The sequence below is a fragment of the Oratosquilla oratoria genome, chromosome 4 (assembly GCF_046742065.1).
Source record: "Oratosquilla oratoria isolate Oo_2021 chromosome 4, ASM4674206v1, whole genome shotgun sequence".
Lineage (NCBI taxonomy): Eukaryota > Metazoa > Arthropoda > Malacostraca > Stomatopoda > Squillidae > Oratosquilla > Oratosquilla oratoria.
The window spans coordinates 27,738,477-27,758,005 of NC_134780.1; the positions used below are offsets into that span (position 1 = coordinate 27,738,477).

Here is a 19,529-nt window from a genome sequence, read left to right on the forward strand (position 1 = left end):
TCCTATAAGGAAAACAAAACAAAGATGGCAGCTGAGTGATCAGCTGTGAGGGTCCGATATGGAGCTTCAAGTGGTCATATATTTAGTTATAACTCTTGTTTTAGGTTTGTATAGTGATATATGAAGTGCACAAGGCATATTGTATAGATTTTGTATACCATTTGTATTATGGTGTTGAATTCTTCTAGTTATAAGCTTGGTATTGAGCACAACAAAGGGTCGATGTGACAGATAACAAAGGCTGTCGATCGTGTAGGGATTGTATTTCGTGGAAATTCAAGCAAACTTTTCATAGGGTTTTACTTTAATATTACATGGACATTAAATTTTCCAATACTCCAGCTCGTGATTAATGTAAATATATGTAGATTAATGAAACAAGTATTAAGTAGGTGCTTTGTTGCGAACTTTCAATTGGATTGGATGTTGCCGTTGGCGTTGGTGGCATGATGATAGTTACATAGAAACTAGTTATTTTGTTGATATATCCATTATTATCTTGATTTGTTTAGGTGTGTATAGCGGAGCGTATTATATAAATATGATTAAGAATTAGGCTTGAAAGAAAACTAACAGTTTAATTTAACCAAGTAGATCATATGGTACTAGTACCAATTTAGTGGTGTGTTATGTAATATCTAGCAGAACACATTTTCAATATTTATATTATTACTTATTTAGGATACTTATTCATGATTTTCATGCTCAGAGTTTATAAAGGTCTCATAGTGTATTATCTCTATCCTTACAATTCTGAGTTGACAAGGCCTGAAAAGTGTTGTGTACATCATCTTGGGAACTAGTTGAGAACCCAGAAAAAATTGTGAATGTGTCAGGGTATTATTTCAGTTATGCATACCTACATGATATAGCATAATGAAATTAAGTATTAATTTTGTAAATTATAATACATGAACATAATAAGCTATTTTCTTGGTGGAAATAACAAAAAACCTTGCTACAACTACAAGCAAATCTTTTAACAAATGAAGCTGCTAGGATACAGTTCAGATGCCATGCTGTCATCTGTCCAGTCCAGTCACTGTCAGTTAGATGATTGCTTTCATGTTATGGACTGGGTGATCTCCAACTCCAGGTGACGTTAATAAGAGCTATTACAAAGACAATAGGGCTTCATTGGACTTTTTGAGAGAACATGGGGTTCTGCTGTCATCTCTTAATTGCTTGAGATACAATAATAATCAGGCTGTCTGCATCTGTGATGATGACAACGACCTGGATGATCTTTAGAATTTGAGGTACTGAATTACTAAATATAGGTGAGGTTAGAATAGACGAATTTATCATCCTTTCATTTCTTCGACCTCTGCATCTATCAAAACAATATGTGAGGCTTGGACAAAGATGTGGGAGTGGTGTGTCTCCAGACAGACCATGGTGTTGACACTGGAACTTAACTACAAGACCTACAATGGAATGTCATAGGTTTTAAGATAGTTTTTTTCTTTAAGAATATAGCTCTCTGATATTAAAAAAATAATTTATCAATATATTTTATAATTATTTTATAAAGTGATGAATATGGCTATATACATTTCATTATAAGGTTTCTAGATATATTTGAACCCTTGAAATTAATTAAATGGTAATGCTTCTCTGCTTGTTTGTGTTCGGGTATAATTTGTACTATTGTAGTGATACTCTCCTGTGATTAGCCCTTATATTCCCCATCATGTTCATTTGTGCTGTTCACAGTTTTTACGAGAGTAGTAGAGCCTGTGTTAGAATTAGAAAAAGGAGAAATTGAGTGGTTTGAGGTAAAAATGGAACTTCACCAGGGATTTGTTATGTTGCCTTGGGTGTTCAATTTATACATGGATGGGGTGGTGTGAGAGGTAAACACAAGGGTAATGGGCTGGGCATTGGAGATGAGCCAGTTGTTGTTTGCTGACAACAATGTGCTTGTGGCAGGATCAGAGGAGGGATTAAGGAAGTTAGTGACGGAGTTTGGGAAAGTGTGTAAAAGAAGGAAGTTGAAGATAAATGTGGGTAAAAGTAAGGTGATGAGGTGTACAAGGAGGAAAATATGGTAGCAAATTGGAAGTGAGTATTAAGGGAGAGACTGGAGGAAGTGGATAGCTTTAGATACTTGGGTGCAAATGTGGCAGGAAAGGGAGGAATGAAGGTGGAGGTAGAATGTAGATTGAGAGAAGCAAGTAAATTCCTTGGGGTATTAAAAAGTGTAATGAGAAATAGACATTTGGGAATGGATGGTAAGAGGAAATTGTATAAAGGAGTGATTGTGCTGACAGCACTGTGTGGGGTAGAAACATTGAACATAAGAGAGGAAGAGTTTAAATGTGTTTGAGATGAAATGGCTGAGAAGTATGGTAGGGGTTACTAGGCTGGATAGAGTGAGAAATAAGGAGGTGAAGAGGAGAGCAGAGGTGGAAAGGGAGTAGGGAGACAGGATTGATGAAAGAGTATTAGGAAGTATGAAAGTGACAGTTGCCGATAAATCTATCAAAATAAACACTAAACATGAGGACGGAGCCTTTTTTAGTATGACATTTCACTTGTTACAACTTTTTCAAGTACATAGTCATAATACACAAGACTGAGATTAAATAAGAAGAACAGGGGAAAGAAGGGAGAGAGGTAGGGGGAGGGAGTCACGAAAGGTTAATGAGAATGTGGAACAAATGTCTGGGAACAGGAAAGGTTAAGGATAAGATGGAACAATTGGCTGGTGGACAACGTCTTTAGGAGAAAAAAGGGGGGATTTTGGAGGGCAGCTAGGGATAGCTTAAAATTATGTTGGCAATGGGTGTTAAAGGAGTTAGATGGAGTGAGATATTGAACATGCCCCTATTTTGTTCAATTGTGTTGGTTCCTTGTATGATGGCCTCCAAACATTTTCTACAGATCTTGTTGGGCTCACATACCAGAAGTTCTGCATTTTTCCAGTCCATCAAGTGGTTGCTACTGTTCCTGTGTGCAACACACGCATTGGTGGGGACACCATGGCAGACTTCATATTGGTGTTCTCATATCTGAGGTTTTAGATTGCATGATGTTTCCCCAATGCAGGATTTATCATATCCCAAGCACGGAATCCGATAAACACTGGCTTTATTGTCTGGTGTTTTGGCGATGTTTACTCTTGTCCTCATGATGTCTTTAAATTGTCCCACTGGTCTGGCACACTACTTCCAAGGTGCCCCCAACTTCCCCTTTTTTTCCTCTCAAAGTTGTTATCTACCCTCAGTAGACAATTGCTCACCCTTCTTATTATCTCCTTCCTTTTGTTCCTCATTTGTGAGCTAATATCCTTCACCCAGCCAATTGTTCCATCTTATCCTTAACCTTTCCTCTTATCAGACATTTGGTCCACCTTTTCCTTAACCTTTCCTAATATTCAGTGACCCCACTCCCCCCACCTCCCTTTCTCTCTTCCCCAGTTCTTCTTATTTAATCTTAGCCATATGTATTACTACTATGTACTTGAAAAAATATAACAAATGAAACATCATACTAATAAAGGCTCCATCTTCACATGATGTTTATTTCAATAGTATTGGGATTGTTTGGACACATGGAAAGAATGAGTGAAGAAAGATTAGTTAAAGGGGTGTGAAAGGCAGAGGTGGAAGGAGTGAACATGAGGGGGCAACCAAGATGAGATGGAGAGGTATTGGGAAAGAGGGGAATGTATGTTGAGGAAGGAAGAGAGAAGACAGAAGATAGGGGTGAGTGGAGAATGCTTGTGTATGGATGGTACTGTAATGCATGGAAGGGATTTCTTTCCGTCTTCTCTTTTTCTGCATGAGGGGATGGAGAGGGGGGGAGTTGCCGATTAAATGAAGCAGCCTTGCTGCAGATGTGCTGTGTCTTGCTACATTGCTTCTGACCCAGGGCAGTAGACAAGATGCAGGGATGACCTGTCATCTAGGAGGAGCCAAGATAAGAGGGAGGGAGGGGTGAATGGGAGTAGAATATGTGGGGATGGAATGGGTGGAAGTGGATTTTATCCCTTTGTTTTTGGCTACCTCACTTGTAAGGGTGAAAAAGCTGTTGGTATGTATATGTGTGTGTGTGTATGTATGTGTATATATATATATATAATTTACTGTTATTATTATTATCTTTTTTTTTTTTTTTTTTTTTTTTTTTTTTTTTTTTTTTTTTTTTTTTTTTCTTCTTCTCTCTCTTCTAAATAAAACAATGTCATATCTTTTGGTTCCAGGGTGTCAGTGTTTGGTACCAGAGGTAAGTCAGGAAGGTCTGCTGCAGCCTTACACTACATATGCTGATGTAACTTTGTTCCACTACTATGTGCCAGAAGAGGTCACAAGGGTTACATGGGAATTTGCAGCTTTCATGGATGCTCCCAGCTGCCCAAAGAGAGAAGTCCATGTGTAAGTTAACCCTATTTTTTCTTTCTTCCAGAAGTCTTGAGTTGATAACCATGGATCATATATATTTCACTTTAATGAATAAATCTGTTGGGTATTTTATAGCATGCTTAGCCATCTCTCAGAGAGATAAAAGATTGAAATGTTAAATATATATATATATAACTACAAAGTAATGTCGTAACACATTCATAAAATTCAACAAGAACCCACTGTGTTGGATAAGAAGAAATGAAATAGATGATATCCGTATTCCACTGATGATATCCATATATCTGTATTCCCCTGAAAAGGATCACAGTCCGTGATCAAAATATATGAATATCATCTATTTCATTTCTTCTTATCCAACACGGTGGGTTCTTGTTGAATATATATATATATATAGTCTAGCTGCCTTGAAGGGATTTGATAGTAATTGTAAAGTAACATTTTACTTTGTGTTACAGATTAGTGCAACATGGGAGCTACCCAGTCATCAGCTCAGATAATGTCACTTTTCCAAAATATATGTATATCAAAAGATCATCACTCCATCAGGTCAGAATTTTAATTTACCTTTTTATATCCTTAGAACCCTAAGTTGAGCGAGTTAAGATATTTAACACAGTACTCCATTTTCACCCAACATCCACAGAGCTGTAATATTAATATAACATGTTTATATATATATTTCTCTGCACTTTTAGGTGACAATTAGATCAGAGTATCAACCCCATGATGCAACCATATTACCTTTGTACAACCCTCTGCCTGGGAGCTGGTTTGCTGCAGCCTACATTCCTAACTGGAATGAGCAGATGCAGCAGGAGGTGAGGTCATGTGAACTGAGCTAGGTGTTCATCAGCACATTTCTTTTCATGCAGAAGCGTGTTCTTCTTTGTCATAGTTGTTTGATATCGCATGTTCTCTACCATTCCTCCTGGTGTTCCTCTTCCTTCTCCTCTTCATATTTATATATACATGTATAAATAAAAGCACTTTTGGTTTTGCTACAGTGTTTTGCACATGTCAGGAAATACATAATATGGAATCCAGATACGTAGAAGTCATTTTATGGCTGCATACTTGTTTGTCAGTAGACAATTTAGATTATTGTTGAATAAATCAAATTCCAAGTTTGTACAACATCCAGGAGTTTAAGGAATGGTGAAATAATGTCAAATAGGTGAAGTAGGTATAGTTTGTAGTTTATCAAAGATAAATATACCCAGGGGGAGGGGTGTGGAGTGTATGTAGGGATGAAATGGGTGGGAGTGTTTTTATGCCTTTCCCTTTTTGGCTACCTCCCTTGTAAGGGGGAAAAAGCCTTGGTATATGTATGTATGTAAATATACCCAGGAAAGTTTTCTTTGAATCATTGCTATGTAGGTAAAAGTAAAAAAAAAAAATGTAGGAAATAAATGCAATTGTATACTTTAGGAGCCAGAGTTTCTTATTGTGGCATCTACAGTCTTTTTATTCAGTCATTAAGTTTATGTTCCAAAATCTGAAGTAGTAAGATTTATTTTACCCTTTCGCCAGGGAATTGTCCATAAGTGTCGCTACAGTCTGGGTTCAATAGCAATGTGGTCACAGAAGGAGAGAGTTAGGACATTAAATATTGGAGCACCTCAGCATATTAGAACAACAGAAAATTTTGCATATTACAGGTAACTTATGTCATGCCTCAATGGAACATGTGGTAGCACTTGAAATCTTAAAATCTAACTGTCATTATGGTAAATAATAGAAAAATATACTTATACTCCCTTTTGTTCCTATAAGTCTGTGAATTTATATTTCATGTAATGGTTCTAGACTTCCTACATCATATAAAAGCATGTTTCTTGTTTACTGAGTGGTTTTATATATTTAAATATATATATATATATATATATACTTCAAAATATATTCTTTCCATACAGATTTTATGTACCGTCTTTTACTTGGTTCCTCAAAGTTAACATATCGGATTGCCAAGTAAGAGAAGAACGAATAAATCCTGAAACTGGAGAACTTTTATTCCGATGGTGCATGAAAGGAGTTTCTCTGAGAGCCAGAGCACTGCCCCCATATGATGTGTATGATGATGTAGCAAGTAATATAAGCAGAGGTGGTGGTCATGTTATGACTGTGACTCACCCCTATGCTGATGGGTATTATTATTTGCTCGTCAGCACGGAAGGAGAAACAGATGTGAAAGTTACAATAACAACCAAAGGTAATGTATGAGATTAGAATTCAAATGATTAAAATCTAATGTGTAAGAACTGCTGTTAAAGACGTGGAAAGTATGGACATGAGGAGCTGGTTTATAGGGTTGATCAAAGAATGCCGAGATGATTTGGGCATATTTGAAGAATGCGTTAAGAAAGTCTGCAAGAAGAGTTTGGAAAGCAGAAATGGATGGAAGGACCTGGGGGGGGGGGGAGACCAAGAATGATGTGGATGGATATGGTGAAAGGGGCATTGGATGCAAGAAGAATGTCTGTGGAGCAGGGAAGTAAGAGTACAAAAGACAGGAGTAAGTATAAAATGGTTGTAGATGGATGAGAAATTTATACAGACTGAAGAGGTGTTCTTTTCTGTTCTGTAAATTTCTCAAGTGAATGAGTAGGGGTTGTCATATGAGGTAGTATGGATAAACCAGCTATGGTTGTTGGGTTTTGCTGTGGTAGTGCTGTATCTTGCTGCATTCCCACTGAGCTGAGCAGTGTGGCAGGGGACAGGGATGACCTTTCATCCATGAGGTGCTAAGATGGGTGAAGGGTGTGTGTATACTTTGGCTTGGGCACCCCTTTTATTAGGGATGCCAAGACATTATCATCACAGTTTAAACAAATTATATTTGTTATTTTATATTTCTTTACATTTAGCATTGTTTGAAAACAAATTTTCATCTAACACTTCATTGGCTTTAATTTCGTTGAAGCACTTTCAAAAGTTTGTTACTGATTAGATTTATATATTGTTTGGTACTGCCCAGAATGTGGAGGAACATTAAAGCATCTGCATGGGCAGAACATCAGAGAAGCTGTAAGCAGAGTTTCATCGTCACTTGTTAACTACAGCTCATCATCAGCAACAAGCAGTCCTAGTCACAATATCACAAGCACACAAGAGCCAACATTGCCTTCATTGTCAAACCTGCTAGGGTCCTCTTCACTGTTGACAGAAGAAGAAGATGGAGAAGAGAGAGAGACTGAGGAAGATTATGAAGAGAGACTTAGTCCAGATATTCATAATTTATGCTATCCTTTGCTGCCACTTGCACGGATTAAGCATGCCAGAGATTTCACGGATACCTTCCTAATTCAGGTATGTATCGGTAGAATTTATGTATATATCATGAGTCAACCAATCCATAACCTTAGTTATCTGTTTTAGGAGACCTTTTGCCCCCAAGAAACTAGCCACAGCCACCAGGTCAACACTTATGTCTCTCAGTGAAGAATATGTGTTGTTGTCTGGAAAGGGGAGGAGTGTATGGCATTGTAGCATTTGCTCGGTGTCAATTGGTGGTGGTTGCGTTTGGGGCAATAAGAGTGCTGGTAGGCTGACTTCATGTAGACTTCATGTAGGCTGACTTCTAATGTAGGCAGTGACCTGAACTAATGAACTTGTTTTTCTTGGGGCGATTTCTGGGGGACCAGTAGATGAGGAGAGAGGTTACCATATGATGAAATGGTGGGGGTAATCCAACTCTGGCTGTTGACCCTGTTGTGGAAGTGCTGTTTATTACTGCATTACCCTGAAACCAAGCTGGGTGGTATGTGTAAGTTACAGTATATCATAGATTTTTGTGCATTGATCTACAGGGTGGTGAGTGGTACAGTACGTGGCTTTCACTAAGAAGCAACACTCCAATCTACACACACATGGCTCTGCTCCCCTTCACTGACATTGGGGGAACTCTGAATATCAACATTCGTATGGACGAGCTTTTCCTGGTTTGTTGCCATCTTTTCATCTCATTTTGAAGATTCAGAAGTTCAATTTTTCACATATTTTTCACTTCATCTTAATAGCTACAATATTTTCATGAAATATATATTCTTAAGCTGTTGTGATTAATCTTTTTTTTTTCTATGTGTGTAAGAATACAACAAGCCAGCTGATTGCTGTGGTTGGATGTGTCAGCAAAGGAAGGCCACCTCTTATAGTGGATGGGCAGATTCAGTGTGAGGAACAGCTGCTTCTCAATGTTACGTCAAGGCCTTCATCATCAAGAGGGCTCCTGCTCATCCCCTTTCCTGAACCAGACACTTGGTTCCTCTCTCTTATGGCCCAGTGCTATTACAAAGGGTTAGTGTACAAATAACGAAATTGCTTCATAATTAAGTTTCCTATTCATTTAATTCAAGTGGTTTTGTAGAATGTGTGAGATTAGTAGTATCTGATAGATAGATAGATAGCTGTCATCATCAATGATGAAACTAACTTATTTTTCCATTAGATTTCATGACAAAGGATGTCACACTTGGTAGACCATTTTGTGTTTATTATTTAACTTTATGAATTTGTTTTTACTTTTTCGTTTAGGAATGTCCCCTGTGGGGCTACAAGGAGAAGGATGCCTAGTCCCACTCCCCATCCCTTTCTTCTCGCCTCTTACGATCCAAGTGGGAATACTTGGTGGCAGTATTCTTTTCCCCCACCACAGAAAAAGAATACTCAGAGAAATGGTACAGGACAGCAACAAGGGGTTGAGGGACAGTCGTAGTATAAAAGTGTCATCATTTCTCTATGAACAGAGTTTTCCTCTATCATAGACAAAATGAAGGAGTGGGAGGGAGTGAAGGATAGAGTAGAGCTGGGTGTGGAGGAGGAATGGGGATGGTTCAAGGAGGGAGTCATAAAGTGTGCAAGGATGGTGTGTGGAACAAAAAGGACAGGGGGAAATAGAAGAAAGGGTAGTGAATGGTGGGATGAGGAAACAAAGAAGGTTGTAGAAGAGAAGAAGCGAGCTTTCACAGATTGGTTACAAAATAGGATGAGGGAGTCATATGAGAGGTACAAAGAAAAGAAAAGAGAAGTAAAGCAAAAGGTAAAGGAGGCAAAGAGGAGAGCAGATGTGAAGTGGGGTAAGAGTATAACAGAAAATTTTGAAAGTAATAAAAATATGTTTTGGAAAGAAATTACAAGAGGAAGAGGAGGCGAATCAAGTAGAGAAGAAAAGGTAAAAGGTGCAGATGGAGAGATGATAATGGAAGAGAAGGCAGTAAGTGGAAGATGGGCAGAATATTTTAGGGAGTTGCTAAATGTGAAGGAGGATAGGGAGGGAAAGATAGCTGCAGTGGGAAATGCGAAGAAAATGAGAGCGATGAGTGAGGAGAATGGAGGAGAAATAAGGAAGGATGAGGTGAAGGCAGTTGTTAAGATGATGAAAGCAGGTAAGGCACCTGGTCTGGATGGATGCCATGCAGAATGTCTGAAAAAGGGAGGTACAGTGATGGTGGACTGGCTGGTGAGGTTATTTAATGTTTGTTGGAGAGAGGGTAGAGTGCCGGAGGACTGGAGGAGTGCCTGTATAGTTCCTCTTTACAAGGGAAAAGGGGACAAGTGTGAATGTAGTAGTTTCAGAGGGATTAGCTTGTTAAGTGTAGTTGGGAAGGCTTATGAGAGGATCTTGATTGAGAGGATTAGGAGAGGAACAGAAGGAGTAATTGGTGAGGAACACTGTTTATTTAGGACAGGTAGAGGTTGTGTAGGTCAGATCTTTGTGGTAAGACAGATATGTGAGAAAGCTATAGGAAAGGGGAAGGATGTTTTTTGGGCTTTTATTGATCTGGAAAAGGCTTATGATAGGGTAGACAGAAAGGCACTGTGGGAGGTTATGCAGATATATGGGATAGGAGAAAAGCTTCTGGGATCTGTCAAGAGTTTTTATGAGAGTAGTAGAGCTTGTGTCAGGATTGGAAATGGAGAAAGTGAGTGGTTCGAGGTAAAGGTGGGACTTCGTCAAGGATGCGTTATGTCCCCCTGGCTGTTCAACTTATACATGGATGGGGTAGTGCGAGAGGTAAATGCAAGGGTAGTGGGTCAGGGATTGAAACTGGTTAAAGAAAATGGAGAAAAGTGGTGAGCCAGCTGTTGTTTGCGGACGACACTGCGCTTGTGGCAGGATCGGAGGAGGGATTGAGGAAGCTGGTGGCAGAGTATGTGATAGAAGAAAGCTAAAGATAAATGTGGGTAAAAGTAAGGTGATGAGATGTACAAGGGGTGAAAGAGGCAGTAGACTGGAAGTGAGCATTAAGGGAGAGCGAATGGAGGAAGTGGATAGTTTTAGATACTTGGGTGCAAATGTGGCAGGAAAAGGTGGAGTGAAGGTGGAGGTAGAATGTAGATTGATAGAAGCGAGTAAATGCCTTGGTGGATTAAAGAGTGTAATGAGGAATAGACATTTGTGAATGGATGCTAAGAGGAGACTGTATGAAGGAGTGATTGTGCCAACAGTACTGTATGGGGCAGAAACATGGAACATAAGAGAAGAAGAGAGAAGGAGTTTGAATGTGTTTGAGATGAGGTGTCTGAGAAGTATGATGGGGGTTACTAGGCTGGATAGAGTGAGAAATGAGGAGGTGAGGAGGAGAACAGGGGTGAAAAAGGAGCTGGGAGATAGGGTTGATGAAAGAATATTAGGATGGTTTGGACACATGGAAAGAATGAGTGAAGAAAGACTAGTAAAAGAGGTATGGAAGGCAGATGTGGAAGGAGTGAACATAAGGGGACGTCCTACAGGGTCTAACAGATAAATCCGTACAAACTTTGAAGAGGTTTTAAGCACTTAAAAAGTAACATATGGCAATTGTGATTGTTTCCAGATACTTCCATTTGTCTAATAATTTAGCCAGTTGTATACTAGCACCGGTGCAATAAACATTAAGCAATGGAACAAGCCAAACGTTCAGCCATATGCGAACTTCGTCGCGCGGGTCACACTCCTAGCGCCATAATAAGGATGCTAAAATACTCCAGACAAACTGTTTACGATGTTTGTAAACATTTTGATGAGACCGGCGAAGACCAACGAGCTGCTCACAAGCCCAGAAGGGGCAGAATTCTAACACCTCGCTTTTTAGCTGGTCTCAAGAGAAGTGTCAATGCAAATCCAGCCTTACCATTATCGACATTGGCAAAGAAGAGAGGTGTCAGCACAATGACAATTCACAGAGCATTAAAGAAATTGGGATTAACCTCATTCTCACAAGGAAAAAGACATCTTTTGACACGAAAAATGAAAGAGATCCGCTTGACCAGGTGCCAAAAGCTGTTGAATTGGATGAAGTCGAATGGCTCAGTCATCAAGTTTTTTTCCGACGAGAAGATTTTCACGGTTGATGCGACTTTCAATAAGCGGAATGATCGCTGGATAGCCTCCTCATCCTCAGAGGTTCAACACAAGACAACGACGAAGAAACCAGCAAGTGTCATGGTGCTCTGTGTGGTGTCAACTGAGGGGGACGTCTTCACTCACTTCTTCAACAACAAGGAGAAAGTCAATGTCGTTGTCTATTGCAAAGTTCTAGAAGAGAAAATAATACCCTGGATGAAAGATATGGCTAGTGGCAACCAGTTTGTCTTCCAACAAGACTCGGCTCCAGCCCACACAGCGAAGAGGACCACCAACCTTCTCGAAGGGTCAAATGTGCAGTTCTGGAACAAAGAGTTGTGGCCCTCAAATTCGCCAGACCTAAACCCTTTAGATTATTATTTTTGGGCGCGAATTGAGGCCAAGGCATGTGACAAGCCACACAGAAGTATAACAACCCTGAAGACAGACATCAAGAAGGCTGTGGGTTCATTATCAAAGTCTGAGATCATCAACGCTGTATCCAAGTTTCGTAAACGCGTTGAAAGCGTCATAACAGCTGAAGGTGGTTACATTGAATGAAATCATTGTTCTTATTGCCTTTTCTAAATATACTGAAAATTTCATAACTCTCTGTTTATTATAACCCGATATATTAATCTTAAAACATGTGATAAGAAGTTGTACGGATTTATCTGTTAGACCCTGTAGGATGAGGTGGATGGATGGGGCTTTGGGGAAGAGGGAAATGTCTGTTGAAGAAGGACGGGAGAGGACAGAAGACAGGGGTGAATGGAGAATGGTTGTGTATAGATGATGTTGTGATTGCCTGAGGTGGAATGGGTGGGGGGATGGGGGGGTGAGGTAGTATGTGTGAGCAAAATTTGACGCAGCCCGAAGGGATTTCTCCCCATCTTCTCCTTTTATACAATGGGGGGACGGAGAGGGGGGGTCGCCGATTTAATGAAGCGGCCTTGCTATGGATGTGCTGTGTCTTGCGACACTGCTTCTGACCCAGGGCAGTGGACAAGGTGCAGGGATGACCCGTCATCCAGGAGGTGCTAAGATAAGAGGGAGGGTGGAGGGGTGTAGAGTGTATTCAGGGATGGAATGGGTGGAAATGAATTTATACCTTTTCCTTTTTGGCTACCTCCCTTGTAAGGGGGAAAAAGCCTTGGTATATGTATGTATGTATGAATTTGTTTTTAAGTAACCCATATTCTAATTGTTGAAGAGTTTTGAAATGATACTATGCACACACCCACTTCATACATTCATACATGTGTAAGGGGGGTAGCCAAAAAGAAAAAGGCATAGAAACCACTCCCACCCATTCCATTCCCTACATATTCCACTCCCCTCCACCCTCCTCCCTCCCTCTCATCTTGAGGGGATGAGAGGGAGGGAGGAGGGTGAAGGGGAGTGGAATATTAGGGGATGGAATGGGTGGGAGTGGTTTCTATGCCACTTCATAGACATTTAAATTTATTTGACACCCCTCAAATCACACCTGGTGCAACTGGTAACTAAGATCACAAAGGTGGTTCCTCCAGGGTGAAGCTCTCCATTGCTCTTAAGATAAAGCAAAGAAGGTAAACCATCTGTTGGGCCTTGCTATGAAAAATCTATGCCATACTGCATTGCTTAACCCACACTGTGTGGCTGGGTTGGAGCAACACTTTATCTCCTGGGAGTTGAGATGGGAGGGATGGTTGAACTTGTTTTATTTGTTTATGCAGTGGGTGGGTGGGTGCTTTAACTCAGCTAGTCATATGTATGCATATATATGGGACTAGCTGTATATGAGATCCTTTATGTACAATTGGGTATGTAAGGTGGTCCAGTTGTCCGGTACTTGTAGCAACTGGAAGAGGAGGGGGACCCGGACAGCTTCAGCAGTGCGGAATAACTCTCCCAATTCCAACCATGGCCAGTATAACAAGCTCTTTGACCACTGTATATCTTCACGCCCCTGAAGACAGTCCTAGGACTAGGACCGAAACATCAGGCATTAAACTTCCCACTTTGAGTCTGGTGTTTACGCTTCTTCCCTTCAATATGTATATATATATGAAATAATTATAATAAGATGAAGCAGCCCTGCTATGAATGTACTGTCTTGCTGCATTGCTTCTGACCCAGGTGGTGGGTGGGAGACAGGGATGACCCTTCATCCATGAGGAGCTAAGATGAGAGGGAGTAAAGGGTGATGGGTGGGAGTGGGTGCATGCCTTGGCTGGCTATCTCCCTTATAAGGGGGAAGAAGTCCTTAGTTGATGGATATGTGGTAATGTATTCATAACCAAATTTAATCTCAAGAGATTAAACTGATTGCATTTCTTTTCTTTCCTCCTTCAGGCAACTTTCCCCCTGTCTCCAGAGCCAAGTGATGGTGAGTGTGGACGTAAGAACTCAGCCATGTGTATACGAAGGGGAACATCCTTGTGGGGAGCATGGACTCTGCCAGGAAACCCACAGAGGACAGTTCTTTTTCACCTCCTGCGTTTGCACTGAGGTGAGCCTTTTTTATATTTTCAGCATGACCCTCGTTGCATATTCAGCGTTCCCTGTTCCGTAACTATTTTCTTTCTTTCTTTTTTATTTTCTTTTAACCCCTTTTCATTTTATCTTTTATAATATGTGCCACTGTGATGTGTATGTTTTTCTTCTTGCTTCATGAATAGATTTTTTTTAGTTCAGTCTCCATGGGTTGTCATTAACTGCCTTTGGCCATTGGTCTCCGAGTATATGGGGAAAGATGGCAATTTTAGATGCAGCTAAAGCCTATTAGCTCTTTTCAACCATAATGCATTACACTTCTTTCTCACCTTATCACCTCTTCCTTCTTTATCCATCAGTCAATCTGTTGCCCCACTTTTCTCGTGTAAGAAAAACAGCTGTGTCCACCAGCTCAGCCCATAGACCATTCAAATAAAAGCTTTTATGCTGTTATTCAGAAAGGGGATTGTAGGATAGTATAGTATGAGATTTCGTGTGTCTCCCACATGATAGTTGCATTTGGGGTCAAGTGGTGTCATGTCACGTGAAGAAGAATTGCCCTTTTCAGATTTTTCCCCTTTTCTATATTTATATATGTCTGATGAGGAAGGAAGGGGTGGGTGGAGAATGGTTGTGTATGAATGATGCTGTGATGCATGGAAGGGAATGGGTGGAGGAGGGTGGTTAGGGAGTATGTGTGAATGATATTTTGACACAGCCCAAAGGGATTTCTCCCTGTCTTCTCTTCTTCTGCATGAGGGGACAGAGAGGGGGGGTCGCTGATAAAATGAAGTGGCCTTGCTGTGGATGTGCTATGTGCTGTGTCTTGCTACATTGCCTCTGGCCCAGGGCAGTGGGCAAGATGCAGGGATGACCCGTCATCTAGGAGGAGCCAAGCTAAAAGGGAGGGAGGGAGGTAAATGGGATTGGAGTATGTGGGGATGAATGGGTGGGAGTGGATTTTATACCTTTGTTTTTGGCTACCTCCCTTGTAAGGAGGAAAAACCCATTGGTGTGTGTGTGTGTGTGTGTGTGTATATATATATATATATATATATATATATATATATATATATATATATATATATACAGTATATATACAAATATATATACATACATACATACATACATACATATACCAAAGCTTTTTCCCCCTTACAAGGGAGGTAGCCAAAAAGGAAAAGGCATAAAATCATTCCCACCCATTCCATCCCTGAATACACTTCACACCCCTCCACCCTCCCTCTCATCTTAGCACCTCCTGGATGACGGGTCATCCCTGCACCTTGTCCACTGCCCTGGGTCAGAAGCAGTGTCACAAGACACAGCACATCCACAGCAAGGCCGCTTCATTAAATCGGCGACCCCCCCCCCCTCTGCATAAAGGAGAAGACGGGGAGAAATCCCTTCGAGCTGCGTCAAAATTTGCTCACACATACTACCTCACCCCCCACCCCCCCGCCCATTCCACCTCATGCATTACATCATCATCCATATACAACCATTCTCCATTCACCCCTGCCTTCTGTCCTCTCCTACCTTCCTCAACAGACATTCCCCTCTTCTCCAATGCCACCTTCACCCACCCATCCACCTCATCCTAGGACTTCCCCTCATGTTCACTCCCTCCACATCTGCCTTCCATACCTCTTTTACTAGTCTTTCTTCACTCATTCTTTCCATGTGTCCAAACCATTCTAATACTCTTTCATCAACCCTATCTCCCAACCCCCTTTCCACCCCTGTTCTCCTCCTCACCTCCTCATTTCTCAGTCTATCTAGCCTAGTAACCCCCATCATACTTCTCAGACACCTCATCTCAAACACATTCAAACTCTTTCTCTCTTCCTCTCTTATGTTCCATGTTTCTGCCCCATATATGTATGTATGCATTTGCCTTTCACTATTGCTCCCCTTATGTATTTTTCATATCACTTGTCAGTTAAGATATACAGGGATTCAATAACAGAGACACCTGTTTGTGATGAAAATCCACATATTTTTGCTGATGCCCACGAAAAACACACTTGCTCCTCTCCATCTCCTTATTTAAGTAAAGAAAAAACCCATGTATGTGTTTAAAGATCATTTAACATTAAAGTACAAAAAACCACAATAATAATATATGGTACAACAGAGGACACTATTATGTAAAACTGGATGGCCATTGGTATAATAATTGGTATAAAAATAAGTGGGTCTACCAAATATTAGATCATGACCTCTTTATGTTTCCTGGACAGGGTTACAGAGGCTGGGGTTGCCAAGATGCCACCCTTGCCAAAGGCTGGGAAAATGTCATGACTGGGGTATGCCTGCTAACCCTCAGCAACGTCTTCTTCCTTCCACCTGCCGTCCTCGCTGCTCGCAGGAAGCTCTATACTGAAAGCCTTCTGTATACTGCCACCATGGCCGCCTCTACTGTCTACCATGCTTGTGATAATGAGGTTAGTATGAGTCAGATTAAATGGTCAATCCAGCCCAATGGACCAAAACCCTGGACAGTCTGTCCTCATGTTTGATAAACATGTGACATTCACCCAACATTTTAAAGACCTCACAGTAAAAGCAATTAGGAAGCTTTCTTCTCAGATTGTGGGAAGAAACATTGGACTGTTGTTGTCGTTCCCTAGACTGTCTGTCCGAGCAGTCCCGTCTCCCCAAGGAAGGCCATAGCCGAAACTGGGTTTTCCCACAAATCCTTTATAGAGTGTATGTTGTGTTGTTTGCGTGCATGATTGTGTATAATGCAGTCTTCCATTATGTGTTGTATGGTATGGGGTGAAGTGTTACATCCTGGGCAGCTGTTCACAACACGGTCGTCCAGCCTCTTCTGGTAGCTTAGAAGTGCTGGGTGGTGACCGCATCGCAGTCTGGCCAAGTAGACTCTGTCCTTACGTGGGAGAGAGGATTCAGAAGGGTGGATATCAGGGGGTCTGGCATGCAGCAGTGTGTTGTCTTTCAGTGTGTTAATGGAGCGGCGAGTGATATGATTATGAATATGTTTCCGGAGGCTGGTATTTGGTGGTTGTGGAGGAAGAGAAGAGAGTATCTGTGTGTAGTAAAGGTCTTTGGGTGTAGTTTTAATGTTTCTTGGTGTGTGTGGGTGTTCTGCTATGTAGTGTAGCGGGTGTGATGTGTTTGTGGTGGCTGCAGCAAGTGTTTGTGTGCCTCTCATGTCGAGGTGGTCCTTGACTTTGAGGACTTTTGTTTCATGGTGTAAATGGTCTGTAGGTGATGTATTTGTGCAGTCTGTAATTGTTTTTAGGGCTTTGTTTTGTATGATTTGAAGGGTGTTGTGGTGTGTGTCACTGAGATTAGGAGCCCATGCAGGACTCGCATAATTCATCACTGAGCGTATGCATTGTTTGTATATTGTTATATTAGTTTCTTTGTTTTGTCCAAATGTTGTTCCAGTGATTGACTTAAGTGCGTTAAGTCTAGGTGTGCATTTGTTTTTTATGTTTGTGAGGTGTTGTTTGAAAGACATTGATGTATCGTATGTTACACCAAGAATTTTCGGTGTGTTTGTGTGTGGTATTAGAGTGTTGTTGATGTAGAGATGAGGTATGTATTTGTGTTCTTTTGTCCAGTTGGTGAGAAGTGTTGCTGTAGATTTGGTTGGAGCTATTTTGAGTCTGTTTGTGATGAACCATGTGTTGAGTGTGTCAAGGTAAGGCTGGATTATTTCTGCAGCTTTGTCTGTGTTACGATGTGTGCATGTGATTGTTATGTCGTCTGCGTAGGAAGAGATTTGTATTTCTGAGGTGTCTGGCGTGGGTAAGTCATGCATGTATAGATTAAATAATGTGGGGGATAGAACCGAGCCCTGTGGTACTCCGTTCTTAATGTTTCTGATGTGCGATGATTGGCCATTATATGACACATGAGCATTCCTGCCTGCCAGATAATTGGCCAGCCATCTTTTGGTGTTATTGTGCATGTCTGTGTTATATATTTTATTTGTTAGGTTGTGGCGGGGGATAGCATCAAAAGCTTTACTAATGTCCAATGTTATAAGAAGTGTTCTGTGGTGGGGCCTATCTGAATTGATGCCATCTAAAATTCTTTGTGTGAGGTTTGTCAGAAGAGTGTTTGTGGAGTGTAGTGGCCTAAAACCGTGTTGTGAGTCAGCAAGGGGAATATATGGTGTGACAAGTTTAAGTATTAGGCGTTCAATGACTTTAGAGGGGGTGCAGAGAAGTGTGATTGGGCGGTGCGATGTTGGGATTGTTGGGTCTTTGTTCGGTTTTGGAATGGTGATTATTTTACCATGCTTCCAGATGTCGGGTATTGTGTTGTGTGAATAGCTGTAGTTTGCAATGTTTGTGAGTGCGTGTATACCTTGTGGTCCAATGTGTTTTAGGTGTATGTTGCTTATGTTATCAGGGCCACAGGCAGATGAGTGCTTGAGACTATGCAATATGAGTTTTGTCTGACTGTCTATGAAGGGTGTATAGTCTGAGTCTGTGGGAAAGTCTTTCTTACGTCGAATGGTGCGTCGGTCATCAGGGTGAGATGTGAGATGGCTCGTCTGTGCAAAATGACGTATGAGTGCGTTTGCTTGTTGTCTGTTTGAGGGTAGATTATCTGTTGTTGTGATTATTGCTGCGTGAGAGCGTGTAGTGTTAGTGTTGGATAGTGTGATGCTGTTGAGTGTTTTGTACAATTTGCTGGTGTTTGTTTTGTGATCAAGTGTATTGATAAAGTTTTGCCAATTTTGTGTTTTTTGTTCATGTATTTTATTGGCAATCACAGTGTTTAGTGTTTGTATTTGGTCTGCTATGTTTTGAGGGATAGGTGTGGGGGTATCGTGTTTAAGTGTGTCACGTTGTCTGATGAGGCCTTGGATTTCTGGTGTGAAGTTGGGGTTGTGTGATTTTCTGTTGCCTCTAGGGATGTATCTCTTGTCTGCGTATTGTATGATTGTATTAAAAGCGTGCACAGCATTGTTTATGTTTGTGATTGGTGTACTGTTAAGTGTTTCAAAATGTTGTTCTGTCTCTTCATTAAAGGCTTCCCAGTTAGCTCTCTTGTAATTGGTGTAAGTGTGTCTGTGGCCAGCTTGGGTGCATCTTGTTTTGGTGGTGATGATGATTGGAAGGTGGTCAGAACCAAGGGCTCCGACCACTCTCCATGATGTTGTTGGGGTTAGGCAGGGGGAGCAAAAGGTGATATCAGGAGAGGAGGGAGTGTAGAGGGCTTGGTATGGGATATGTGTATGATTATGCGTGTTGTTCATGATAGTCAATGAGTCGAATTGAGTCTGTATATCAAGCCCTCTGTCTGTGTCAGGGTTGTCGACAAACCAGGCAGACGACTTGGCGTTGAAGTCACCACCCATGATCAGGTTGGGGATT

General features: G+C 41.0%; 1 protein-coding gene across 3 annotated transcripts in view; it reads left to right on the forward strand.

Annotated features, from left to right (window-relative positions):
• Positions 1-10: 10 nt before the first annotated feature.
• Positions 11-19,529, forward strand: part of LOC143024711 (transmembrane protein 8B) — a 41,347-nt gene continuing 21,828 nt past the window's right edge. For 2 of the 3 annotated variants that reach the window (XM_076183760.1, XM_076183761.1), the window contains exons 1-11: positions 11-104; positions 4,208-4,379; positions 4,826-4,916; positions 5,066-5,188; positions 5,901-6,028; positions 6,284-6,579; positions 7,345-7,676; positions 8,177-8,308; positions 8,458-8,663; positions 14,029-14,185; positions 16,413-16,616. In XM_076183760.1, coding sequence (XP_076039875.1) covers positions 59-104; positions 4,208-4,379; positions 4,826-4,916; positions 5,066-5,188; positions 5,901-6,028; positions 6,284-6,579; positions 7,345-7,676; positions 8,177-8,308; positions 8,458-8,663; positions 14,029-14,185; positions 16,413-16,616 — 1,887 coding nt within the window. In that variant the 5' untranslated portion in view covers positions 11-58. Of the gene's footprint in view, positions 105-4,207; positions 4,380-4,825; positions 4,917-5,065; positions 5,189-5,900; positions 6,029-6,283; positions 6,580-7,344; positions 7,677-8,176; positions 8,309-8,457; positions 8,664-14,028; positions 14,186-16,412; positions 16,617-19,529 lie in introns of those variants that run through there. The other variant, XM_076183763.1, reaches the window with a different exon arrangement.